The sequence below is a fragment of the Aspergillus pseudodeflectus genome (assembly GCF_044049435.1).
Source record: "Aspergillus pseudodeflectus strain CBS 756.74 chromosome Unknown BJX68scaffold_47, whole genome shotgun sequence".
Taxonomy (NCBI): Eukaryota; Fungi; Ascomycota; class Eurotiomycetes; order Eurotiales; family Aspergillaceae; genus Aspergillus; species Aspergillus pseudodeflectus.
This window is the reverse complement of record NW_027263823.1, coordinates 104,881-129,289: the sequence shown is the minus strand read 5'-3', so window position 1 is coordinate 129,289 and position 24,409 is coordinate 104,881. Positions and strand designations below refer to the sequence as shown.

The following is a 24,409-nucleotide window of genomic DNA, read 5'->3' as shown; positions in this document are numbered from 1 at the left end:
TACTTGATGAAGTACCGAGTTGTTACGCGAGTCCTTCGCTCCTTCCATACGGGTTCCAGAGATCATTCGAAGAGACGGCGTCGACTTGATGGCCTTTGGCCCATTAGGAGGTGTAATAAGGTTCGGAAAACAGTCCGTGTAGCGCCGGTTAAAGTCTAGAAGATAATATATGCGCGTACATCTGCCCTCTTCCACCATACTCTGCAGCGCGCCTCAAGACGTCTTTATGGCAGTAGAACAAGCGAGAATCTGCGCTTTGCGCGGAGAGCATCCCGAGACAACCGAAGGTCTGCTAGCAGAGGTAATCGAGCGGCCTTTCGATGATAATTGAGGTTGTAGACAAAGAAGTCAAAAAGCGCCTTGGCGATGTAGAAGTTCTTGCCAGGGGGGGTGGGGGAGTCCTTGAACTATTGCCACAATCGATACAACTGAATATGAGATGCTTGTAGAGGTGACGAAGAGGTTCCGTAGCAGTTGAAGGTTGCTGGTACGCGTCGTTGAGAACTGGGCTGCTGCAGGCTTGGCTTATGAGGGATGCCAGGGCTGCAAGGGCAAGCAGGGATTTACCAGGGGGAATGTATGTTTGCATATGATCTGGGCCAAGGCACAATCCAATGTCCTGCAAGGAGAGCCGTTTTTATACCAGGATGCCCCGCTCAACTTGGGATATCCTTCTGCCTGCCTTGGCGTTACCAAGCATGACCCCATACTCTTACGCATCATCATCTATAGCTCATCCGATGCTTCCGAGCAGCCAGTGAAAGCAGGTATAGGCAGATTCGAAAAAGCTTGACTGTGTGGAGTGTGGGTCTCCTCAGCCCTACAGATCGTCACGTCATCATCTCCGCATACGTCATTTATTCCCAGCCCCTGACTGCAGACACCATTTTTTTTCAACTGTTTACTTGTTGGCAGGGCTGTCTAGTTGCAGAAACCAGAATCAAAACTTCAACCAAAAAATGGCACGCACAGCCAACGAAACCTCCCCGCTCCTCAGTCACGGAACCCGAGAAGCCCAATCCCCAAGGCCCCTCCAACGCCTGGGCACCCACCTCAAAGCCGAGATCGACCCGCAACACGCCGACCTCCTCCTGTTGCTATGCTACACAATAACAGGACTCCTCGACTCCTCAGCTGTCTTTATCTGGGGCTCTTTCGTGAGCATGCAAACAGGAAACACGGTGTACCTCGGGCTGGGCATCTCCGGCCTCGACGAGAGCGGGCGCAGCCAGCGCTGGCTCAAGTCTCTGATTTCGATAGCGAGTTTCTGTCTGGGGAGTTTTCTCTTTGCACTCTTGCATCACAGTCGTGTTGTTCTCAGGAGTCCAAGACAGCGGGGCGCGCTGTTCTTTTCGTTTCTACTGCAGATGGCTTGCGTCGCCGTCGCAGCGACAATTGTGACCCTCGAGAAACAGAGTAAATCGGACCCTTTGTCCTGGAAAATTGCCGTCCCTCTCGCCCTCGTCGCCTTCCAGAGTAGCGGGCAGGCGGTTACGAGTCGGGTTGTTGGGTATAGTAGTCTGACGAGCGTCGTCCTGACGAGTATCTACTGTGACCTGTTCTCGTACCCGGCACTTGCGTTGACGACTACCTCTGCAGGGGGTGGGAAGAAGGGTGACGAGTGGAGACGTCTCGGAGCGGTTTTGGCGCTGTTTGGTGGGATCCTTGTCGGCGGCCTTTGGGCGAAGAGTGAGGTGGGACTTAAGGGGGCGCTGTGGACGGCTGTTGTGCTCAAGGGGGGCATTGCGGGGGCTTGGCTGGTTTGCAGCGGGGAGGGGGATGATGAGGATGTTGTATACCCGGCTTAGCGGATTTGGATAGAGATACGGTATAGATTCCTAGATGCCGGAATATGCCAGGTGACTGGCTTGGAGCACAACGCCTCCACCGAGTCCCCCTTCTTATCCCCCCTCCCCTATACAGGATTCCATTTCATACACAGCGCAGCAACCAAGCTTACACACGCCGCCACAACCCGTACGCCGCACGCGTAACTGGCGTGGTCTGGACTTTGTACGATTGAGGGATGAGCCGCGATTCCCAGAGTTTTGCTTCCGCGTCGGAGAGGTCGCTGTAGAAGGTTCTCGCGCCGTTTTTGATGGTGAAGCGTCCGTCTTCCTGCGTGTCCAAGTCTTGGTATCAGTATGTGCACAGCTTTTGGAGTCTCGGGTTTATTCAAAGAGGAACGGAGAAATACCCCAACGTCGTTATTCGGCGACTCGCCGAATGTCTCTAGGACTGACTTCCTCTTTTCTAGTAGGGAAGCTGTGTAGTAGAATAAATGGATGACTCCGCCCTTCTCCCCGCGCGCCTGACGTGCTGTATAGCTAAGGCACTGGGGGATCGCTTCGCTGCCCACGATGCCGCCGTATGAGTGCATCACGACGACGATCATCTTTCCATCCTCAACGAGTTGTTCGATTGCCTCGGTAACTGCATTCGCATCGTTGGTCAGTGTGCGCGTTGGGAAGTCATCGGGGTCCACGTCAGAACAGCTTGGAAGGGGCGGGAGCGTGACGGAGTATGAAAGGTTCGCGAAGACGGGTCACGACGTCGTGGTAGACCAGCGGTATCTGGAAGGAGCCTTGAACGAAGACGATCTCTGGTTTTTGTGAAGCTATTTTGACGCGAAAGTGGGACTTGGAATCTTGCGCAGTCGGAAAGTAGAAATGCTCTTTGGGGGTCAACGCTGTTCCTAAAAGAAAAAGAAAAAGAAATCTTTTACTGGCTTCTCGAATTTCTGACAGCTGCCAGCTTGCTTATGCTATCTTTATTCCAGCGTGGGTTCCAAAATCAAATGGCGATTATTGGAGGCCTCCGGGGCCGGGGAAGGTAGGTAGGTATATTCTGGCTGATGACAACAAAAGCTTAGTTAAATGCAAAGGGAAGGTCGTTGACACGACACTGTACTTGCCTGAATGCCAGTTCAGGTAACATACAAAAAACGCCTTCAAAGCCACCCATGTCTTTTTATGCCTTCAAATAATCTCCAGCACTATTATAAGGATACATAGGCTTTATTAGGGGGATGATCAGTATGTTCTTAGAGAGCTTAAAACAACGTTGGCTGGATTGTGCATATGATTTACTCTACTGAGGAGTATCTGTAATAGTTTGACTTTCACTAGGCAGAGTGCTTGATCTCGAAGGAGCAGGACTAAGGTGCATTAAAACGCAGACCTGTGGACTGCATAACTATTTAATTCGACAATGACATCTTCCGCGTCGTGGGATGCGATAGATAGTGATGTGAGCCACTGTTGCCCTACTCCTTGGCACTACGAGTCGGCTTTGTTTCGAAAAGGGTACTCAATGAAGCCTATGAATTTTATGCAAGTAGAAAAACGTTGCCAACTAATAGAAAGCCATATGCCAAACTCGCTGTAACAGGACTAACCTAGCTCTCGCTTCCGCGTTTGCCATGTTTCCCGTATCCATGGCGCGGACGCCGAATCATCCTCTTAAATCGTCGCAGAGCACGAATATCCTTTCGGAAAGACCAAAAATAAACCTCTGGGCTTATTCGACGCTACGAAGCTCAACAAATTAAATTGTCTAGAGAAGAAACCTAAACTGACGGGATTAGAGGGGTCCTGAACAGTCGTAACGTAGTTTCATGGATGTGCTGCCGAGCTCAAGAGGGAACGAAGGCCTTGATCGAAGAGTAGACGGAGTATGCAAACGAAACTTGCTGTAAAATATGATGAGAGATGGCTTTCTAGTGTCCGTGGTCTGGAATGTATAAGAACGCTTAGGCTCCATGGGCAACTTTATTTAGGGCTTCGCGGCGAGCAGCCGTCGACTGTTGTGATTGGATTTCCGTCCGAGATTTCTACTATTGAAGATGCCGGTGGGTTTAAGCTACGGGTAAAGTTTATAAAGAACCCAACTAGCTTACAAAGTCTTTGCAAGTTTGCAAGTTTGCATGTCACGTTCCTTGAAAGACGGGGTCAACTGACCCGGTTCCCCACGATCTGCGCGCCAACCACGTCATTGACAAGAAATACTCGGCATACAATAACCTACCATGAAGCGGACATTTGACGCGACTCTCTCAAAGTAAAAAAACATCTCTCGCCAATATCACTAATATATGCTCGGCGATGGTCTCCACTCCGGACCCTTGTAGAGTACGAACCACGTGCGCCGACATTCCCAACAAGGGCTAACTGGAATCTGCTACCCGCTGCATCTATAACCACCACATAATCATTAATAATCTCCGACTTGGACTCTATTAATACGAGACGGGAGTTCCAGACCGTCGACGGCCACGATCACGATGCCACCAAAAAGCAAAAGCAAAAGCGCCCGTCCGCTCCGGACGTTCTTTAAAACCCACTTCGAGATGAGGCCGCCAGACGACGACGAGCCGCAGGATTGGTGGGTCGCGTCGACCCTGATCCCGCTGGCCGCTGCGACGACAGGGCCCCTGGCGAATCTCATGTCGGTTGTTGCGCTGGTTATCCCGTGGCGGAATAATATTCTCTGGGATCAGGAGAATGTCGATGGGTCGCCTGTGGAGGTTGGGTATGAGGATCCGAAGTGGTGCGTTGACTCGACTCCTGGGTTTAGGTGGATGTATAGGGTTACGGCGACTGGATGCTAACCTTGCTCCCAGGTGCATTGCGCTGAACGCGACATCGCTTGTCTGCGGGATAGTCGGGAACATCTTCCTGCTGTGCAACTTTACCCGCGTGGTGCGGTATATCATCGCGCTGCCAATGTCCATTTTCCTGTGGCTGGTATCAACTGCTATCGTGCGTATTTCCGCCTGCCCAAGTCGAGGGATAACCCTAACCTTACTTGGCCCCAGCTCGTCGGCCTAACCGCCTCAATGTCCATCTACGAGTCCCCAGTCGCCCCCAACCAGACCTTCTCCCAAGCCTACTGGAGCGCCGTCATCTCCGCCGCGCTGTACTTCCTGCTCTCCATGATGCTGATGATCAACATGCTCGGCTATTTTCTGGGCCACTACCCGCAGAATTTCGTGCTGACAGACGACCAGCGGACGCTGATCCTGCAGACGCTGGGATTCATCGTGTGGTTGGCTATCGGCGGCGCGATCTTTTCACAGGTTATTGATATCGACTACGCCGATGCCGTGTACTTTTCCAACGTGACGATTCTGACGCTGGGCTTTGGCGATATTACTAGTCCGGATCCTATTGCGAGGGGCCTTATTTTTCCATATGCGGTGATTGGAATGGTGATGCTTGGTCTCGTTGTTTCGAGTATCCATCGCTTCGCGCAGGAAATCCACCGCGATAACGTCGTGATGAACCACATCAAGCGCAAGCGCAAGGCCGCCGTGCGACGCTCCGAATCACAGTCCTCAACACAAGGCGAATCCTCCCAGGACACGCAACTCACATACCGCCAACGGCACAATACACGCCACAAGCCGATAATCAGCCGAATCACGAACCCGTTCTCGCGGAATTCACAGGACCAGCACGAACGCCTCTCCCTCCTCCTCGAAGAGAAAGCCCGCTTCGACGCCATGCGCGCCATCCAAAACGAAACCGCGCGCTTCCGCCGGTGGAGCACTCTGGTAATCAGCATCGCCGTCTTCAGCGTCGTCTGGACGTGCGGCGCGCTCGTCTTTTGGGCGCTCGAGGACGGCCTGACCTACTTCACCGCGCTGTATTTCGGGTTCTGCTGCCTGCTGACGATTGGGTATGGGGATGTGACGCCCACGACGAATGCGGCGCGGCCGTTTTTTATCGTCTGGTCGCTGCTCGCCATTCCGACGATGACGATGCTTATTTCGAGGATGAGTGATACGCTTGTACGGGCGTATAATCGGGCGACCGGGGTGGTCGCAACGTGGGCGTTCGTGCTCCCGACGCAGGGGCAGTGGGGGGTTGTTAGGGGTGGGGTGCCGAGGGTTGGGAGGGGGTTGTTGCATCTGTTTACAAAGAGGCCGTCGCACCAGGCTGCGCTCGAAAAGAGTGCAGAGATGGAGAGGAAAAGCGCAGAGCTCGAGAAGGGCCCGAGCAAATCCCAGTCCCTTCCACCTGCACAATCCTCAACCAATCCCCTATCCCTCGAAGACTTTGCCCGGAACCCAACCCCCTCCTCGCGGGAGCTCGCACAACAACTCGCACAAGCGATCCAGCAAACGGTCAGAGACGCATTATCCGGCGAAGCCAAGGAATACACCTACGAAGAATGGGTCGGGTTCACGCGGCTGATCCGGTTTACGAGTCCGCGCCGGACAGCAGAAGCGGAAACAGATGGGGCCGGCGGGATGGTTCTCGATGAGGACGAGTTTGGTGTTCTGAGCTGGGATTGGATCGGGGAGCAGAGTCCCCTCCTTGCGGAGAAGACGGAGCCGGAGTGGGTGCTTGATCGGCTGTGTGAGAGTTTGGTTAGGTATGTTGCTATGCAGGGGGAGGGGAAGAAGGAGGAGGAGGGTTGACAGGTCGGTAAATACTGGTGCGGTGAGTTTTTGGTGAGAGCTTTGGATAGCTTCCAACACTTTTTGGACTGCTGCGTCAGGCGACTCTCTATACCGGCTACTTGGACTATTCGATAACTCGAAGTAATGAGAAAAACGACTGGTAGATATCCAGATACTCGACATCGTAAAAAGAGAGGTTTATATTCTAGGGTATTACAAGAGATAGCGACAGAATACTCTTTGGAATAGCTACTATCGTTAAGCCCTAAATACTCCGTATTAGACTACATATGAATAAAAATTACTAGGATCTGTATAGGCTTTTGCTGGCAGGCTCCATTTAACCATCCGAGTAGAAGGGAATGGGAATAGTCTCCGAATAGCGACTTGTGCTATGCATCACTATCACCAATTATATCACCGTAGGGCAAACGAACTCGTCCGGAGGATATTCAGGCACCCGGAGTGCAAAGCGCGGCAAACACGAGCTGTTGTCGCACGATTTGGGTTTCTTTCAAAATTTCCTCGGAGCGATAGAATGTGCTGGATGAATCCCCAGAAACACGCCACATATTTGCAGCAAGAATGGGAGCCCGTATACGTATGGAGGCGACAAGATGTTGGCAGACGCCCAGGATGGCCTGTTTGGAGTCGCGAAACCGGGCCAATCACCAGCGCAGAACAGGTGAAACATTCCAGCAATTCAGGTATTTCTTGTGCCACGTCACTACCAAATGGGATATTATTAGACTACCGCACGATGAGATCAGCGGGTGAGTTGAGACTCAGACATCCTGAGAAAATTGAAGGTATATAAAACTAAGCGTCACTTTTCCAGCGTCCCATCATCCACGGTCCACCTCTCATCCAGTTCGCTATCCCTCTACTAATATATACTTACTCTCGACCACTGTCACAATGAAGCTACACTTTGCCCTCTCACTTTTCACACTGGCACCAATCGTTTGGGCCGCCGATTACCTGTCTACATGCTCCGACTGCCGCCTCGCCTCGAGCGACCCTCCAAATCTCTCGTGTGAATGCCAAACCCTGGACGGCAGCGATCGAACAACGACGATAAACCTTAATACATGCATCATCAATGCTGGTGGGATCCTGCGACAGCAAAGGCGGTTAGTAGTACCAGATATTTCTCAACGAGGTCCGAGTCGTGGTTCTGACTCAACTCTTCTCTGTAGTGGGAACTTCGCCGGAAGCTGCGACTCGATTTCATACTCGGCAAATGGCGATTTGAAAGCTCTGTGTCGGAATGGTGTCAAGGATGATAGCGATAATTGGATTACTATCAACTTGAGTACGTATTGTTTCCCTCCTACTTGCTGTAACCATCGCTTACCTTTTTTGGTGTAGATGACGTTCTCAGCAACTTTGATGGGAATCTCGGCTGTTGAGAAGAGCACAAAGGCGAATCCCATATTGGACGCTGAGCTGCCAGACAGCTTGGCTCTGCCGTTTTTCTTTCTTTAATGATGACAGCCATGACATGTTCCAGCAAGTGTATTCCAGAACACCTAGATAGATTAGATGAGATTATGCCCCAAAATGACCCGAATGATAGGCGATAATTCAGAATCAACACTTATTTCCTCTCTCGATGACTCCAGATAAAAGCGTAGTTGGCTTCGGGATGCTGATCTTCGTCTACCAGCTTTAGTGTCCTACCCCCGGTTTTTATAGACCCTTGCCTAGGTAGATTCTGGTCTGGCCCAGGAATGATCGCTCTTCTTCTCTGACCTTAATCGGCGGTGCAGAGCCGCTAGCGCCTCGCTCTCTGATCCAATCCTCAAGCCGTTTCTGCAGTCAGCTTCCGAGCCTAAGCTACTTATACTTGGGCAGCTGTACAGCTAGACTCAATCCGGGCAGGTACACAAGGGTTAGAATATGACTGGCTACAGCGCAACCTCTAAGGATCATCCGGAGCCACGACAAACGACGACGGTTACATGGATTATACGCACGGAGTCAGCCAACGTGCTAGCGCTGATGTGAGCTCCAGCCGCAATGTAACGATCAGCCCAGCTGGATTTGAAATACTTAAGGGCCACCATGCACCCCGCTCCCCTCGTTGATTATCGAGTTGATCTGAGTAGATACGATATCACCCAAGCACAACTCTATTGACTTGTAGAAACACCCTCAAAATGACCAACCCGATAACCCCCCCACCCCGCTTCGAAATCCGCAAACTCGGCCCGGAGCACCTCGAATGGGCAAAGGCAATCCTCTGCCACAGCAATGCCTTCCACTCCCCCGTCTGGTCCAAGATCTACCCCGCGGACCAGACCGCGCGCTTCTACGCGGCCTTTGACGGCGCCACGTATTTCGTGCGACACCAGATCGACTCGGGATTATCGTATGGCGTCTTCGACACAGAGTATGTCTTCAAGCGACCCGAGTCCGCCGCAACAGGCGGCGCAGTCTACTTCCAAAACGAATCCGACCGCGATCCAACCTTGTCGCCCGATGGCATCCTAAATCAAATGGACTTCCCCCTCGCATCCATCGCGCTCGCCTTTGACGCGGCGGATCCCATGGACTTGACCCGCATCACGGGTCTTATTCAGGCCCTCCCGGACTTTGCGACGTTTGCCCCGCGCCTCGAAGCGCGCGACACGCGCGAGAAATCCTCGTGGGAGGCGACGGGTCCCTTCCAGGTCCTGAAGCGCATGGGGACGGCGACGCGGGCGGATTACATGGGGCAGGGGATCACGAAGATCATGGCGCATTGGCTGATGTTTAATGCGGCCGAGAATGGGTTCCGGGGGATTAATATCGAGTGCTATCATGATGCGGTCAATCATATTTGGACGCATCCGCCTGAGCCGTTTCGGGCCGAGGAGGTGGCGGTTTTTAGGGTTGATGAGTATGAGGAAGAGGGGGAGAAGGAGGGCGATGAGGTGGTGAGGCCGTATGGGCATGTGACGCAGACGTTGAGTAAGGTTTATGTGCATTTAAAGTGAGATTTCTTTGCGGTAGTTGTTTGAGAAGTTGAGAGAGACGATATATGATTCGGATTTGTCCTCAGAATGCGAATTGAGCATAGCAGAATATCTCTACAGAGATGGTTGATGCAGACATTCTACAAAAATCACACCCAAGGAAAGCCTCCTTGAAAAACATACCATGAGAAATTAAACGCTGTATTTGGCATCTGATACAGAGCAATTTCAACGGCTATACTATCTAGTTTTCTTCATTATACAAAACGTATCTATAACGCGCCAGCCCCTTGTGCATGTCGACAATCGCCTTGTTGGCATTCTTCATCGGAACCTCTTCCACCCAAGCCTTGATGTCCTTCTCTGCAACCAAAGCCAGCATCTCTCTGATCTCGTTTGGACTTCCAATAAACGAAGACCCAGCCTTGATCTGGCGAAGAAGCTTCATGGCAGGGAGGTTCAGGAAGCCGTCATCCGGCAGACCAACCTGCACAAACGATCCCTGCGTCGCAAGGAGACCAAGATAGCCGTCCAACGGCATCTAAATCATTAGTTAGTGCAGCCCATACCCAAAATAGTCGGATCGACATACCTTGGCCGAAGAAACAGTACTGAGAACAATATCAAGCGACCTTGCGTACTTGCTCTCCCAATCCGGTTCATCATCCGTGGCAATATAAGCATCCGCCCCCAGCGCCAACGCATCACTCTCCTTCTCCTTCTTGCGCGAGATGGCAACAACCTTATCAGCCCCCAGCGCCTTTGCAAAAAGCACCCCGAAGTGCCCAAGGCCACCAAGCCCGATAATCCCCACTCTCTTCCCCGGCCCACACCCGCTATTCTTCAACGGAGAATAAACCGTCACGCCCCCACACAGCATCGGCGCCGCGTGCGAAGAGGGGACAGAGTCGGGGATCTTCACGACGAAGTGCGAGGGGGATCGATTGTACAGTGCGTACCCGCCAAAGGATTTTTCGCCATTGAGAAAGGTGTCGTTGTATGTGCCGACGAATTTCCGGGAACAGTAATTCTCGAGACCCATTGCACACTCGGGACAGTCGCCCAGACGACCTAGGCACGAGTCTGCTTGTGCGCCGACGCCGACGCGGTCGCCGACTTTTATGTTGCCCTCGGCTTTGGTGCCGACCCGGACTGCGGTTCCGACGATTTCGTGGCCGACGCAGCAGGGATATTGTGAGGGGCCCTGTGCAGGACATGAATGTTAGCGGATAGGCTTCAACAAGAGTATCTGCTCGCTCGTGAACGTACCCATCCGCTTCGAAGCGTATGCAAATCCGTCCCGCAAATCCCGCAGTGGCTGATCTTGATGTCGATGTCGGTTTCTTCCCATGTCTTTGGCTCGAATTCTTGCCAGACCATCTTGCCGTCTGCGGCGGAGGGGTCGAGGGCGAGCCAGCCCGTGAATTTGTAGTCTTGTTGCGTCATGGTGATTGGTGATAAGAGAAGCGGGTAGAGGACCTTGGAGGAAGATGTTTGATGGGGCGATGGGATGTTTATATACTGTATGAATTTCGATACGTGTATTATAACCTCGGATCGCCAATGTTATGATAGAGACTCTTAGATTTTGCGATTAGTTGACAATCAACTTTCTTTTCTCATCACTGGAGAGAGGGTTACAAATCCCAAATGACAAATGTAGTATCACAAATCCTAAAAAGCAACCAACAACCCCACCCACAACCCTCAATCTCTCCCAGGAACAGCACGTTCATTAGCTAGACTCGATAAGCTTTCCACCTGGCGGACTAGTTCCTTTGGCAGTTGAAGTTAAACCGTGCTAACGGAACCGACGCTAAAATGCCCAGTCAGATGACGGAGTTGCTGGGAGCTTTACTCTCGACGTCCCGCCGTCGCTTATGCGTATCTGCGTCTGCTATTCTCGAATTCATGATGAGTGATACATTACTAGCGGGTGATAAGAGGCCTCGTGTCAAGTCAAGTATCTACAAAGTCGAGTCATTTCTCTGACATCGATGGCCGAGGACTGATTGTACAGATGCGGTCGAACACGGATTAGTACAAGGTCGAAACAACGGCGGAGGGTGAGGTGGCGAGGGGTCCTACGACTAGTATGCGGAGTTTCATGCGCACTTGTAGACTCGCTACGTACGCCGGTACTTGATTGTCGGGTTTGGGCTGAAGGCTTTTGTTACAAGCCCTAGAAACAGACTGGGAAATCTCAAGTCCGATTCACCAACCTCATATCTCCAGTCTGATGGGTGAACTCCGCTTTCGTGCAAGTAGTTCAGGGTACGGAGAGTACTTAGCGAGGGAGCCGGAGGCCAGTCGGATGTTGTTAATCTAAGGCCCTGCTACCGCGAAACAACCACATCCATAGTATTAAAGTACTAGCAGCATCTTCCAGCTCCTAGCCAAGCGGCCAGTATAGAGATTTTAGAGATGGGCAGGTCTTATTCAAAAAAAAAAAAAAAGTGATGACAAAACAAGTACTCAAAGGCTGTGCGTGACCTCCTCAAGAACCTCCTGAACCCGATCACGAAAACATACCGTATCGTCCATCATACCGGGTACATCTCGAAGATGGAAGGCACGTCTAGGGTGTCCCTGAGCAAGCTGTGGTGAGCTTTGGTGGGATATTCTTTGAAGTGGTCGAGGCTACTCTTTCTCTAGAACTGGAGTAGTATGTATAAGGCTGCTCGATCCATATAGACCCTTTGCCAACATGAGTATCTAAATATTGAAACTCGATGTGCTTATGCACGAAGACCGGGGACGTGCTTCCATCTAACAGAGATATCTCGAACACGGATATTCTCTATTCTAGGTATAGTTGTCAAATTGACCGCGGTCCGTGTCGAGTCATTTCTATCAGTATTTACCTATTACTCGTGAAAGAGCTGGTGTCAGGGCTAAGATCTGGCCGCGTATATATATAGACACAGTACAACTTTGCTCAGAAACATTCTTTGAAGTGAAATATACATATATATCTGCTCCTGACGTGAAGGGCCATACGGAAAGGCGAGCAGATCGGCTGTGAGACATGACGCCGCCCTTCTCCTAGGAGCCTGGAGTAAAAGAGCTTACGTTTATCTCTCAAGGTGCCCAGGCTATTCTAGGCGATTTAAAGGGGTGATATGCCGCGGATCATGAAATGAGTGTTGAAGCAGAGGCGGATATCTAGTGTGAAGGAAAAGCGTTTCCCTTCAGGGAAAAAGTCGCATAGAGATGGCGAGGGTAAAAAAGGTTGCTCATTAGGTTGAGAAAAATAAAGGTATCCCATTTCCTGATACTCCACGGTGTATAAGCACCATTGAATTGCTAACCACACCTTGACATAAACCTTTTCTCCAACATCTATCATAGCGCAACGAAAGACAACCCAATCTGAACAGCAATAGCGAGAAGTACGACGGCGGCTCGTCCGAGTTTCAGAAAAAATGGTCGTTTCTCAAAAATGGTTAATTGAGTCGAATGATGGCCGACGTCCAAATCATGTATCATGTCAACAAATGTGGAAAGATTGATGTCATTCAGGCTTTGGAGACTTGAGACCAGGCTGGGCACTCCGTCAACGGTGGAGGATAACGAAGAAGTAAGCTACAAGCATGTCGGCACTTCTATTAGCCTTTCCAGCCAGAATTGACACCACATGGCGGATACTCACTGCAGTAATAGTGTTGCTGGAAATGCGCACACCCAGAAGCCCTAACTTGACAAGAGCCTTCTCCTTCTGGCCGAGGTTTTTCATAGTCAACTTCCAAAGTTTTCGAGCAGCGTCGCTCTTCGTCTCTCTGGTGATTTGGAGCGTGGCGACACTTGTTTTCCCTTTGCGATGCTCGATTTGCACCTCCCAGTTATATGCTACGATGACTTCAGGGGGTACGTCAGGTTTCGCTCCTTTGATTGCCGCTGCTTCTAGAACTAGTGACATTGCAAAAACTGGCGAAACTGAGGAAGTAATAGTGGTGCACTGTCAACTTCGGATACCTGCGAGACGCTCCACGACTCGACTGCTGCTCAAGTCAAGATGTTTCAATCAAGACAATGGAAAGCAACCAGCTCGGCCCCGTAAAGCGTAGGTCTTCTTCTCAATTTAATCCCTGATGGCCTCGCAGTCAATCGGTATATGAACTGTGCTCCCTCGTACATGGCGAGGTGTTGGAACGATTCCGGGCATCTTGAAATGGTCCTCACGAATTACTGTCATGGAAGGTTGCGAGGGAAATGGTCCTCGCGACGTGGCCATCATCAGATAGTTCTCTTGGAACAATCATTGGGGAGTGGTCTTTCTATCAAATGGTGCTCGAGAGAAAAGGTCCTCACGATTATCTGCCACATGAAGAGCCGTCTCAGATAGAGCCTTGTAAGCCCTAGGATGAGATGCGGTGGTTCAAGCAGGTGAGGATCTGGCTTTGTGTTTCGATGTATAATTAGAACCAGGGCCAGAAATGTAGAATCTCACGTTAATCAGGTGCTGTGATGCAAGAGAGCCCTGAGAACAAATAGGCTGCTGTAATCAGGTCCAACAAGGGCGATGAGAAATGGTCCTCAGGGTCCCATGGGGCGCAATGTTTGCTTGGAGATTGACGAATCATCAATCGAGGGGAATCAAAAGCAAGCATAATTGTCCTCAAATGTCACGTTAGGCACGAGCATTGGCCACTCAGAGTGCGGGGAAATGGGCCTCTGCCCACTTTCAGCTCCTTGGCCTGAATCCACAAACAATGTGCCTCGTGAGCCTCGCCAATTTCGTAAGCCGAACGATCATGTCCTTGCTGGGACTGCCCCTCCCTTAAGTAGTCCCAAGAGCCGTTTCTTTCGTTCTCCTTCTCTTCCTCTCCACCTGCAATTTGGGCGCCCGGAGGCCTTTTCCGGTTCCTACTCTACTTGTATCGCACCCACCCGTGAGTATCACATCTAGACCCAGAAAAGAATCCCCCTCCCTCCCATGGCTCTACCATAGTACTACCACTGACTTATCTTATCAATAAACAGGGTGCCCCACTATTCTACTGGTTCTTGAAAGGAGCAAGCGCGGGCTAGTCGTCCCGCGCGGTTTCCATTCAGGATCCCCGCGATGATCATCACCTAACGCACATTGGGCCCTGGTCCCCTCAGGGACTCGCCAATACCGAAATATGCTATGGGAGTGTCGGCAATCTTGCTGTTCAGTCTGGTTTTGATTCGCAAGTCTTGGACGAGGGGTTCGATTGGGGCCTGTACCATTCCGGTTCCTCATGCGGCCTTTTTGATTCATTTCAGGAGGGATTCTTCGATTTTTCGTCACCATTTACTACTAGAGAGCATTGCTTTTCAGATTATTTGCCGGCGCCGGCACCTTCGTCTTTTCCAGTGATACCCCAGATGTCATTATCGCAGTTCGCTGTTGATAATGGCGGAGCAACTTGCATCGCGCCGCATGAGCCCATCGAACCCTCTTGTCCCGCTAGCTTTTCGCCCCAGACTGATCTCGATACGAACCTTACGCCCTTCTTCTCAGAGACTTCCCTGAACTCCACTGTTACAAGTCTGGATTCGTCGCCCCAACCCAAGGTTTCTCCATCACCACAGGGCGAATCCATACTATCATCTATATCCGTAAACGATCTGCCACAACCAAGTCTAAGCCGCCGCTGCCTACTGCCACACCCCACGATCCAAGCCCCCGGTCCTTCGCGCCTCCAGTGCACTTTCTGTGAGGAGACGTTTGGGGATGAGGTTACCCTATTGTGAGTCCTGCATATTCCTCTCTCACTCGCCCTGACTAATAAGCACTTGCTTCGCAGGTATCATGAAGCAAGAGCACACAGGTACCGTTGTGAGCTCGGATGTGTCAACAAAGGCTTCCCGACCGAACGCAATAGGGCACGGCACTATGGGTCCAAGATACATGAACAGAGCCGGTTCATGTTTCAGTGTGGCAGCTGTGGTGGGCAGTTCCAAGGTGAGCGACGCGACAATTACCTTCGCCACCTGAAGAGCTGCAATAAGGGGTGCAATCTCCCTTATATCTGCGGACGTGACTCCCACCAGACATCGGACAGAGTCAATCATATTGAGCATGTCCGAGTCTGCAAGGTGGCAGTCGGGAGAAAACGGAAGTCTCCATCTACTACTCAACTTTGAGATGAAGAGGTATGCTGTCATCTCTGAGAAACTGCTTCTGCGCCTGTCAATGAGCCTGTCAATGTGACCAGTGGTCCTCTCTTTTTTTTTTTCTTTTGTTGTTGTCACTAATATCTGCATGGGAGATCCCCATGCAGATTCTGCAATTACTGTTTCTGATCTTCCTTGTTACACGTTACACGAAGCTGAGTCCCTTGATGTGGCCTATACATTCTCCAGAAGCACAATCTCATTAATACGGCATCCGTATTCGAGCAGTTTTTTGTCAGAACATCCCTACCTATGACGGATTGCGAGTCCCATGATTGGACCAAGCTCTTTTGGTATTTGATGATCTTTTTTCTTTGTTTCTTTTCTATTCTCTTTGTAGCGAGCGCTGGGTCTTTCTTACTCTTACTTTCTGGATTCCATGCTCCCATGGATCCCTAGTTGTCTCTCAGTCATTTGTTATCTTTCATATCCCCCTAGATGCCTGGATGACGCTCCTGGCACATGCGGACGGGCACTGGCTTCCAACAAGCCTTCGCAAGTTAGAGAGGAGATTATCAACAATCTCTGGCTGTTTTGGGTCTGTCATTCAATCTATCTACGGTGCATTGTGGGATGAATTTCTTTTATAATATGTACTCAGGTTATCGAAAAAAAAAAAAAAAAAGAATTGTCAAGGTACTGCTGAGGCAACGTTCGCTTTTCCAGATAGCCCTTCCCTATGCAAGGTAGACAGGTCGAAGTAACTATTGATGTATGTCACTACTTGGCTTTCACTTTGATTGGCCATGAAAAGGCACAGATGTTGGCGACGGTACAAGTATGGCTAGATTTTCGACGCTCCATATTAAGTATTCCAGATCATTGACTTTCAACTTCAATCCCGTCGAATACCATCCACAACAGTGGTATGGGTATAGTACTGTCTGAAATAATGCAATCAGTATAGTCTCCCAATGTAGGCCCTGTTGACGTTCGTGATGGACTCAAGACAATCAATGCGGATTGTATAGAAGACACGGTTAGAAAAAGGGGTCATATGGCCTAACCATCTCAGTCTGATCACGGTTATTGCCTATAGCAAATAATAGGAAGTGCACAAATGGCAAATTTCGAATGCATGAAGACCAGAAGGATGATAGCCAGCAGCCGGCAAGGGAAGCGAGTGAGGGATAATTAGAGACCTGTCTGGGCCTGGATCTCGGGTACTATCTCATTATCGAGGGTCAGTGGCTTCATGAAGGCCCAAAATATAACATTGAGTTCTCTTCGGTCTGCCGGGCTGGAACTGCCGTTTCCCTGCCCTATGCGCAGTCTATAGATACATCGTTCTGCCGCGACCTGGTCGCAATACGGCAGTCCAGGGCACTGTGGACACATCCGAGGTGTACGTCTCAGTAAATCTGACCTGAAACGCTCTCCGAAGAGCGCTGGTTGCCCTTGGGGCAATGTCTTTTCTCCTCACGATCTTACTCAGTCGACGACAGGGACTCAAATTGTGGAAATTGTCTCTCCCGGCTGTTCTCTTCCACAGGCTTCTTTCCCCACCGAGCGGTGCTGATGTGGGTGAAAAGTACGAGGCCATTAGTGGCATGGATCAGTCTGCGCGCGCTATGCGGGTTAGGTTGAGGAATGTAGAGCAGAGGGGTCTTGTGCTTGATGATACATGAGAACCAGCCGGCATTGAGCCAAAGATAAGGTAGAAATTTGCATTTTGTCTTGCTGTCAATATTCCTTCAAGTTAGCTGCAAATTTGTTATGCGTTCAGAAAGTTCATTCATCATCTACCCATACCGGCATTCGGAGACTGGTGAGAAAGAAAGTACTCTAGCATATATGTAGAGTGGCGCAGGGAGACATCCCACTGTAGCCTAGATTTTTCATGATACGAGGTTAAAATATAGGGCAGCCTAGACTCTACCAAGAGGCGTGGCTGGAAGGGACCGATTAGGGCAATGGTACGGATACGAAGTGGGTCCTGTTTCTATTCCAGTACATACATACGAAACCCGAAGATCTTCTCTTGCATATGAGATCAACAAAGGTCTGCGCAAAAATCCAGATTGTAATTTCACTTGCCCTCCTCCTCTTTCGCATGATTTCCTCATTTTCTCTACATCCTCATCGCGAGCGTTGTGCACCACCAATTTGTGTCCCGCCTCATATATCATGAATGCTCTACGCAACAGTACATCATATCACAGCCTTGCGGTCGACCATGGGGATGCGCAAGCAGATGCTACTCACATTGCTAAATCACCCTCACCCGGAAATGCCCAGGTCTGTCTCCCAACCTACTTCTAACTACCCTCCCTACCATGCCCACCAAGCTGACATCACCAAAAGCCCACCCCCAACCCACCACATACCCATTCTGAGCAATGGAAAACAAAACTCCGCTCCTTCACCCGGTGGACATTGACCCCCCTCGGCTTTTTAATAACCCTCTACGGCCTCAACATCATCGCCTGGGGCGGAATGCTCTTCCTCCTCCTCTGCAACGCTGCGCCGCAAATGTGTAACCCAGATTGCAATAGTGCTGACTCTGCCCGGAGAATCTGGATCGAGATTGACTCGCAGATTCTTAATGCGTTGTTTTGTGTTACGGGGTTTGGGCTTGCGCCCTGGAGAATTAGGGATGTGTATTTGTGGTCGTGCTGGAGGTTGGGTACGAGAAAACAAATACGCGAACGGGGGTTGGAGAGGCTTGCAAAGGTTCACGCGAACTGGTTTGTTAAAGATACGGATGGTAGTCTGCTCCCAGTATCAGATAACAACAGCATGGGCGACCAGGACGAGACTCGTAGTCTAGAACGAGGAAGCGGGACACCGACCCCGTCGTGGAAACTAGACGTCGTCGTCTGGGGCAATATGCTCAACACTGTCTTCCAGATCTGCCTTGCTGTGTGCATGTGGGCTATGAACCGGTTTACGCGACCTAGTTGGACCACAGGGCTGTTTGTTGGGTTGGCGTGTGGTGCGGCTGCTGTGCCGGGGATTGTCATGTGGTTGGAGAAGAAGAGGGTGAAGAAGGAGAGTGAGCATCCGGGGGCTCTTTTGTTGGTGCCTCGAAATGCGGGTGGGAAGGTGCCTGGTCAGACGGTTGGTTAAAGGTTTTGAGTGGTTGGAATGGGTGGTCTATGGGCGGTATCACGGGAGTTTAGGGGTGGCTCATTCGCCATGTACATTTTGTTTATAGAAGCATTGACCATTACGACAACATGATGATTAGTATTCAAAGGGCAAATTTACGAAAAATATGAGGGCAGGATCGAGGCTATAATTAGGCCGGAGTAATTTCAATTTTTCCACGAATCGTTCATCGTCCACATCAACTCGGCTTGTCCAAGCTTTGTGGCCCAGTGACACGAAAGCTTAGCGATTATTCCTTTTCTTTGCCCTTATACTACAACGTACTTTTATCTTTCCTCTAGGCTCGGGGTAAAGGATGCCCTCTCCTTTCCTCCGCAAATCCACTTCCCCAGACTCCATCCAGATGACGACTCCTCCCACGCCTCATGCTGCGTGATTGCCATCCCCACAAACTATCACTGTGGATTCGCCACCAGACTACATGGGTGCTTAGTGCCACTTCTATGCCATTAGTAGTTTAAGATAATCTGTTGAATAAAAATGGTTGATAAGCCACTCTTGTGGAGATCCCCACGACTCCCCACGATTGCGTTGCTACCCAGTCTCCAGGTTCCCACAATGCGGCCCCCAGATGAGCTTATTCGCTGCTTGGCTTTTAAAACCAGCCTAGGTGGTTTACTAAAGGTCTGGAGACATAACGGTACTGACTGCTGTTCCAGGGGGCAGGTCTTGCTATTTAACAGCTGATCTTTCCCCAGTCTATAGTTCAACTATGACTACCCCAGATCGTCCTTCGCCAACAATCTTTACCTGGTCGACATCTTTGTTCTGCTTTTATTCTGTCTTGGGTCGCGAGACTGGTCAACATGGCTTCTGAGGTGACGGAGCTCAAGTCTCATTCGCCCCCTTCTGGCAAAGACGCCCCGAGCTCGGAGCATGAGGACATTGAGTTTCTCGAAGAGGGCAAAGGAGGCAGCCCTTCTATCTCCGACATGAATGCCTCTCGCCTCTCTCAAGCGCACCGCGAGTACCTCCTCAACCGACATGGATCACTTGACCTGGATCCTCTTCCCAGCGCCGACGACGACGACCCGTATAACTGGTCAGCCTGGAAGGTACGATATGAGCATCCGTGTATACTTATATCGCTAACAAATCCATCTTACGACTAGAAACTCACAAATCTCATCCTCGTCGCCTTCCACGCCTTCATGTCCACATTCACAGCGTCTATTATCCCCGCGTACCACGACATTTCCGTCGATTTTGGAGTCTCGATCCAAGATGCCAGCTACCTCACCTCAGCCCAGATCGCTGTCTTGGGAGTTGCCCCCTTGTTCTGGAAACCCTTGTCGAAGCGGTACGGGCGTCGACCTATTTTCATCCTGTCGACGGTTCTATGCTTGGTTTTCAACATCGGCTGCGCAAAGAGTCAGAGTTATGCGTCGATGATTGTATGCAGAGCTTTCGCTGCGTGGTTCATCTCGCCCGCTGCTGCTATTGGGAGTGCCGTTGTCACCGAGACATTTTTCAAGAAGGATAGGGGTCGGTATCTCGGGGTTTGGACTTTGATGGTTACACTTGGTGTTCCAGTTGGTGTGTTCGCCTTGGATATATAACATCCACTGCTTGCTAACATCGGCTTCTGTAGGCCCATTGATATTTGGCTTCGTCGCAACCCGCGCCGGCTACCGCTGGATCTTCTGGCTCCTCGCAATAATCAACGGAGTCCAATGCCTTCTCTACATCCTCTTCGGTGCAGAAACCCGCTACATCCCCGGCAACGAAGAGAATACAAAGTCATCCTCAAGCCTCCTCACTCGATACCTCCCATTCCGCCGCATCGACCCCACGCCCCTAACTATAGATGAATTCTACCACCCCCTCGCACTCATCCTTCGCCCTACGGTATCCATACCCGCCTTCGCATACGCCATGGTCTTCCTCTTCGGGAGTGTCCTTATTACCGTCGAAGTGCCCCAACTGCTCCAAGAGAAATTCGGCCTCAATGAGGAACAACTCGGCCTGCAGTTCCTCGGCGTGATCATCGGGACCATCCTCGGCGAGCAAGTCGGGGGCTTGCTCTCTGACAAATGGATGAACCGTCGTGCACGGAAAGACCATCGCGGGAGATCAGAGCCAGAATTCCGCCTCTGGCTCGCCTACCCGGGCGTAATCTTAACCATCGTCGGCGTAATCGTCTTCCTCGTCTGCACGCAGCAGGCGCCCGAGGGACACTGGGAGGTCCGGCCGATTATCGGCATCGGTATAGCTGCGTTTGGGAACCAGCTTGTTACGACGGTCCTGGTTACGTATGCGGTTGACTCGTACCCGCTGGACTCGGGGAGTGTTGGGGTGTGTGTCACGTTTGTGAGGCAGGTTTGGGGATTTATTGGGCCGTTTTGGTATGTTCCTGTTCCCCCATATATCTAGAAAAGGGGATGTATAACTGACGAAATCCTAGGTTCCCGGCCATGTTTAGTAATGTTGGCGTGGCTGCTAGCTCAGGGGTTGCGGGGGCCCTGATGTTTGTCTTTAGTTTCCTGCTTGTTATTCCGGTTCATGTCTTTGGGGGTAGGTGGCGCGATTGAAGTGCCGGTAGTTTGTTCTGCTGCTTCATCTTTTGGGTATATACTTTATACTTTGTGTATGTACTTTATAGGAAGTTAGTGAGCCAGAGCAACCATAGTAGCTTCATCATTTTGGTTCTACGATTAAGGATAAGTCCCAGTAAGAAGGTAGTCCTACTGTCTTGCGAGGTATAAGCTCTTACATCTAGTTCTGCAGATACCTATCTTGTACTTTTGATAGCCGCCAATACTCCGTACTCGACTTTACATCATGGATATATATAGACAGGTCTAACTTCTTCACGGAAGCGGGGCTTATTGGGCAGTTTACATGTTGTAAAGCAGAAGGAGTGAAATTAACAAGCATGGCTGCTTTCTTGCTAGATAAGCAATAATATTCTCGGCCTAGTGAGTAGAATATTTGTTGTTGTAGTACTTGACATCTGGGAGGCCTCCAAGCAGTGTACGAAGGCTAAGACCTCACTTAGGGTATAACATTGTTACACAGCCAAATATATACATGACATGAAGGCGACATATTGCGACAGTACTAGGGCCTAAAGGCCAACATCTCACATCTCGAAGTATTTAAAGCTTGGCCAAAAAAATGGGGTATGTAGCTGTGAAGCCCTTGGAGAGGTCCAAACCATCTCTCTCCAAGGGAGAAAGCAAACCTTGAAGTGTCCACGATCAATGTTTCAGGGCTCTGAGGCTTTGTGGGTAAGGGTGTGGGTCTGCAACCTCCAAAACAAAAAATGCAAAAAGATATCGTCCCCGGTCAGGATCGAACTGACGACCTTACGATGATCAGCTAACTAACAGTCGTATGCGCTAGCCAGCTACGCCACGGAGACGATTGATGTTTGTGGCTTTCGGACACAAAACTATGTACCCTTACAGCTAAGTAAAACCAGCCTCTGCTTTGGTACCCCCTCAGCCTCGGGCACATGCCGCGAATCATCTCATCAATGGTCTATCAGCAGGCTGAGGTGAAACGAGTTCTTCCCAATAGGACTGAATTTCCATGGCCTTTACCCGGCCTCCTCCTTTAGCAATAGTAGTATGTTGCACGTTTCTAGTAGGCCAAAAAGGTGCCCCAGTGGGAACTATTGTGGGCGTTGTAGATCAAGGTAGGCTCTACTAATATACTCCATGCTCATTGAATTGTACTACCTGCCAACATTACTCATCATTCATACTCGGAATCAAAGTCTGCAATGCATGAAGGCCGATCTGAAAGACTACATTGTACATTTCGGGCCTGTAGAGGCCGACGAGATCGGCAAAATAAGCAACAATGATGCGCACTAAATTTACCCGAAGGGGTCGATGTTTGGTGTGGAGGCGGGGCTAGGTTCTTCAGGTTCAACCACAGCAACGACCCATTCCAGCGACTTTTCTGGATCAAAAGATAGTCAACAAGACAATTGCGCAGACCACCAGGAGGGTAAATCCTAGGTCACGAGGTACGAGTTCTAACGAACGGCCTGAAGCATGATGTGAGATCAAACCAGAAGCTTATCTCACTTGCAGTGCCGAAATCGCCGGTTCTCCCCCCAATTTATCCACCTATAGGCTGGGCGGGGGTATATAAACACCTCTTTATCCCTCCAGCCAGCGGGTATTTAGTTGCGGCCTCGAACTGTGCTGTGTGCAGAGATTGCTTTTTCAATCGTACAATTGCAGTTTCACTTCCTCTCACCGTCACATTACACGCCATGTCGGCCGCCGAGGAACGCCCGTTGTACAAGCCCTACGATCAGTTCGTGCTTTTTGGCGACTCGATCACGCAAGGGTCATCGAATTCGGAGCTAGTGTTTGGGTTTCAGCCTGCGTTGCAGGATGGTTCGTTCTTCTCTCCCTGTCACTGTATGGAGATTATGTTTTTGTGTTGACATTGCGTCAGCGTACCAGAGGGTCCTAGATGTGATTAATCGCGGATTTGGGTATGTTTGCTTGTCCCTGTCTCGCGTCGCACGGTGTCTGTTTTACTGACAGTGCTTTACTACAGTGGATACAACACTGCGCACGCCGTCAAAGTCTTTCCAAAATTCTTTCCGACACCGGAGACTGCCACTGTGCGGTTCCTGGTATGGCACCCTCCTCTCAAGAAACTAGACACCCAGGAAAATCCAAAGCTAACAGCCTACAAAGGCAATCTGGTTCGGCGCCAACGATGCCTCCCTCCTCGAGAGCAACAACAAACAACACATCCCACTAGACGTCTACAAGAAGAATCTCACCTGGCTCGTGCAGCACCCCGCAACCGTCGCGCAGAGCCCGCACATCCTCATCATCGCCCCGACGCCCGTAAACGAGTACCAGCTGCAGGGCTTCGACGAAGGCAAGGGTGACGTGCACCCGACCCGGACGAACGCTCACACGCGGTTATATGCGAAGGCCGCGCGGGAGGTCGCCGAATCGCTGAATCTTCCGGTTGTTGATCTCTGGTCGGCGTTTATGGCCAAGGCTGGGTGGAAGGAGGGCGAGCCGCTTATCGGGTCGAGGGAGGCGCCAAATCATGAAGGGTTCGCGGGTTTGTTTACGGATGGTGAGTGTTGCCCTTCCCCGTTCGCTATCGGAGGGGTATGGTTTCAGAGGCTGGGCTAATGGGCTGTGTAGGGCTGCATTTGACGGCGGATGGGTATCGTGTTGTTTATGACGAGGTTATCAAGGCTATTCAGACCACTTGGCCGGATGAGGCGCCTGGGAAACTTCCCCAGGTTTTCCCGGCGTGGATGGAGGCTCCGAAATGATCGGCGTGAGAGGCATGGCGTAAGGGCAGCTGTAGCAATTAGCAGAATATATCGACCAAACTAGAAACATAGCAATGTAGACTGCATTCTTCAGCAGAAAAGTCGGAGAAAACAAGTGTTAAAGATAGAATCAAAGCGGTCCAGAATTGGATCGGAACTGCCAAGCCTGTGATGTAGCCGTCAATGCTACGATCCCCTCACGATTTCTTGTCCAACTGTCCGACATCGTGTTGCCTCTTAATCGCTTTTCCACCTATCCATCCCCTTTTCTTCCGAATCTCTGAGCGTCTATCTCGAACTAGAGGCTCTTGGTGCTTGACTACCCCCGAATTTCTACTCATATTCACCTCGAGAGTTCGCTCTTGCCTCCTGCCCTGAATCCCGCTCCCCAAAACAACATCCTCTTTGAGCTTGTGCTCCTCTCCCAGTGTTGCAAAAATACTCCGCGATACCGAATACAGCTTGGACAGCCTCTCCTGGATTTATTCCACTCTATTTACCTAGATCAGGGCACCTGTATCC

General features: G+C 50.7%; 10 protein-coding genes and 1 non-coding gene across 11 annotated transcripts; 7 read left to right on the top strand and 4 right to left on the bottom strand.

The window, feature by feature from the left end:
* Positions 1-959: 959 nt before the first annotated feature.
* On the top strand, positions 960-1,808 carry BJX68DRAFT_278084 (YoaK family protein; the record flags this gene model as incomplete). The annotated part of the gene is made up of 1 exon (XM_071048460.1): positions 960-1,808. One exon carries the CDS (start codon positions 960-962, stop codon positions 1,806-1,808), a length of 849 nt encoding a protein of 282 aa, XP_070895513.1.
* A 148-nt stretch (positions 1,809-1,956) lies between these two features.
* Positions 1,957-2,395, bottom strand: BJX68DRAFT_270248 (uncharacterized protein; the record flags this gene model as incomplete). The annotated part of the gene is made up of 2 exons (XM_071046576.1): positions 1,957-2,118; positions 2,198-2,395. The coding sequence occupies 2 exons, from the start codon at positions 2,393-2,395 to the stop codon at positions 1,957-1,959; spliced, it is 360 nt and encodes a 119-aa protein (XP_070895512.1).
* Positions 2,396-4,282: 1,887 nt separating this feature from the next.
* On the top strand, positions 4,283-6,424 carry BJX68DRAFT_257509 (potassium channel family protein; the record flags this gene model as incomplete). The annotated part of the gene is made up of 3 exons (XM_071043358.1): positions 4,283-4,548; positions 4,622-4,760; positions 4,817-6,424. The coding sequence occupies 3 exons, from the start codon at positions 4,283-4,285 to the stop codon at positions 6,422-6,424; spliced, it is 2,013 nt and encodes a 670-aa protein (XP_070895511.1).
* Positions 6,425-7,193: 769 nt separating this feature from the next.
* BJX68DRAFT_244142 (CVNH domain-containing protein) lies at positions 7,194-8,115 on the top strand. Its single transcript, XM_071041255.1, has 3 exons — positions 7,194-7,539; positions 7,606-7,721; positions 7,778-8,115. The coding sequence occupies exons 1-3, from the start codon at positions 7,325-7,327 to the stop codon at positions 7,816-7,818; spliced, it is 372 nt and encodes a 123-aa protein (XP_070895510.1). The 5' UTR covers positions 7,194-7,324; the 3' UTR covers positions 7,819-8,115.
* Positions 8,116-8,503: 388 nt separating this feature from the next.
* Positions 8,504-9,525, top strand: BJX68DRAFT_157053 (uncharacterized protein). The gene has a single exon (XM_071036770.1). The coding sequence runs from the start codon at positions 8,569-8,571 to the stop codon at positions 9,385-9,387; it is 819 nt and encodes a 272-aa protein (XP_070895509.1). The 5' UTR covers positions 8,504-8,568; the 3' UTR covers positions 9,388-9,525.
* BJX68DRAFT_157050 (NAD(P)-dependent alcohol dehydrogenase) lies at positions 9,499-10,828 on the bottom strand. Its single transcript, XM_071036769.1, has 3 exons — positions 10,636-10,828; positions 9,959-10,570; positions 9,499-9,907 (listed from the first exon to the last, which is right to left on the bottom strand). The coding sequence occupies exons 1-3, from the start codon at positions 10,810-10,812 to the stop codon at positions 9,611-9,613; spliced, it is 1,086 nt and encodes a 361-aa protein (XP_070895508.1). The 5' UTR covers positions 10,813-10,828; the 3' UTR covers positions 9,499-9,610.
* Positions 10,829-12,711: 1,883 nt separating this feature from the next.
* Positions 12,712-13,285, bottom strand: BJX68DRAFT_270243 (uncharacterized protein; the record flags this gene model as incomplete). Its single annotated transcript, XM_071046575.1, has 2 exons — positions 12,712-12,951; positions 13,019-13,285. 2 exons carry the CDS (start codon positions 13,283-13,285, stop codon positions 12,712-12,714), a joined length of 507 nt encoding a protein of 168 aa, XP_070895507.1.
* A 4,352-nt stretch (positions 13,286-17,637) lies between these two features.
* BJX68DRAFT_278081 (DUF2985 domain-containing protein) lies at positions 17,638-18,579 on the top strand (the record flags this gene model as incomplete). The annotated part of the gene is made up of 2 exons (XM_071048459.1): positions 17,638-17,748; positions 17,848-18,579. The coding sequence occupies 2 exons, from the start codon at positions 17,638-17,640 to the stop codon at positions 18,577-18,579; spliced, it is 843 nt and encodes a 280-aa protein (XP_070895506.1).
* Positions 18,580-19,373: 794 nt separating this feature from the next.
* BJX68DRAFT_278079 (putative MFS transporter) lies at positions 19,374-21,152 on the top strand (the record flags this gene model as incomplete). The annotated part of the gene is made up of 4 exons (XM_071048458.1): positions 19,374-19,676; positions 19,734-20,157; positions 20,213-20,966; positions 21,026-21,152. The coding sequence occupies exons 1-4, from the start codon at positions 19,428-19,430 to the stop codon at positions 21,150-21,152; spliced, it is 1,554 nt and encodes a 517-aa protein (XP_070895505.1). The 5' UTR covers positions 19,374-19,427.
* A 748-nt stretch (positions 21,153-21,900) lies between these two features.
* BJX68DRAFT_t133 lies at positions 21,901-21,985 on the bottom strand. Its single transcript has one exon. It is a non-coding gene; the product is annotated as a tRNA-Asn (tRNA).
* A 397-nt stretch (positions 21,986-22,382) lies between these two features.
* Positions 22,383-23,995, top strand: BJX68DRAFT_244129 (SGNH/GDSL hydrolase family protein). The gene is made up of 6 exons (XM_071041254.1): positions 22,383-22,597; positions 22,665-22,976; positions 23,038-23,077; positions 23,143-23,221; positions 23,286-23,682; positions 23,754-23,995. The coding sequence occupies exons 2-6, from the start codon at positions 22,850-22,852 to the stop codon at positions 23,885-23,887; spliced, it is 777 nt and encodes a 258-aa protein (XP_070895504.1). The 5' UTR covers positions 22,383-22,597; positions 22,665-22,849; the 3' UTR covers positions 23,888-23,995.
* Positions 23,996-24,409: the final 414 nt, after the last annotated feature.

Excerpts from the sequence above, each read along its gene's own strand:
- BJX68DRAFT_244142 (XM_071041255.1), top strand. The coding sequence starts at position 7,325 with ATGAAGCTACACTTTGCCCTCTCACTTTTCACACTGGCACCAATCGTT. Across the intron at positions 7,540-7,605 it reads ATCCTGCGACAGCAAAGGCG|TGGGAACTTCGCCGGAAGCT; the intron begins GTTAGTAGTACC and ends TCTTCTCTGTAG. Across the intron at positions 7,722-7,777 it reads TTGGATTACTATCAACTTGA|ATGACGTTCTCAGCAACTTT; the intron begins GTACGTATTGTT and ends TTTTTGGTGTAG.
- BJX68DRAFT_244129 (XM_071041254.1), top strand. The coding sequence starts at position 22,850 with ATGTCGGCCGCCGAGGAACGCCCGTTGTACAAGCCCTACGATCAGTTC. Across the intron at positions 22,977-23,037 it reads TCAGCCTGCGTTGCAGGATG|CGTACCAGAGGGTCCTAGAT; the intron begins GTTCGTTCTTCT and ends ACATTGCGTCAG. Across the intron at positions 23,683-23,753 it reads CGCGGGTTTGTTTACGGATG|GGCTGCATTTGACGGCGGAT; the intron begins GTGAGTGTTGCC and ends TGGGCTGTGTAG.
- BJX68DRAFT_157050 (XM_071036769.1), bottom strand. The coding sequence starts at position 10,812 with ATGACGCAACAAGACTACAAATTCACGGGCTGGCTCGCCCTCGACCCC. Across the intron at positions 10,571-10,635 it reads ATACGCTTCGAAGCGGATGG|GGCCCCTCACAATATCCCTG; the intron begins GTACGTTCACGA and ends TGTCCTGCACAG. Across the intron at positions 9,908-9,958 it reads GTACTGTTTCTTCGGCCAAG|ATGCCGTTGGACGGCTATCT; the intron begins GTATGTCGATCC and ends CTAATGATTTAG.
- BJX68DRAFT_157053 (XM_071036770.1), top strand. The coding sequence starts at position 8,569 with ATGACCAACCCGATAACCCCCCCACCCCGCTTCGAAATCCGCAAACTC.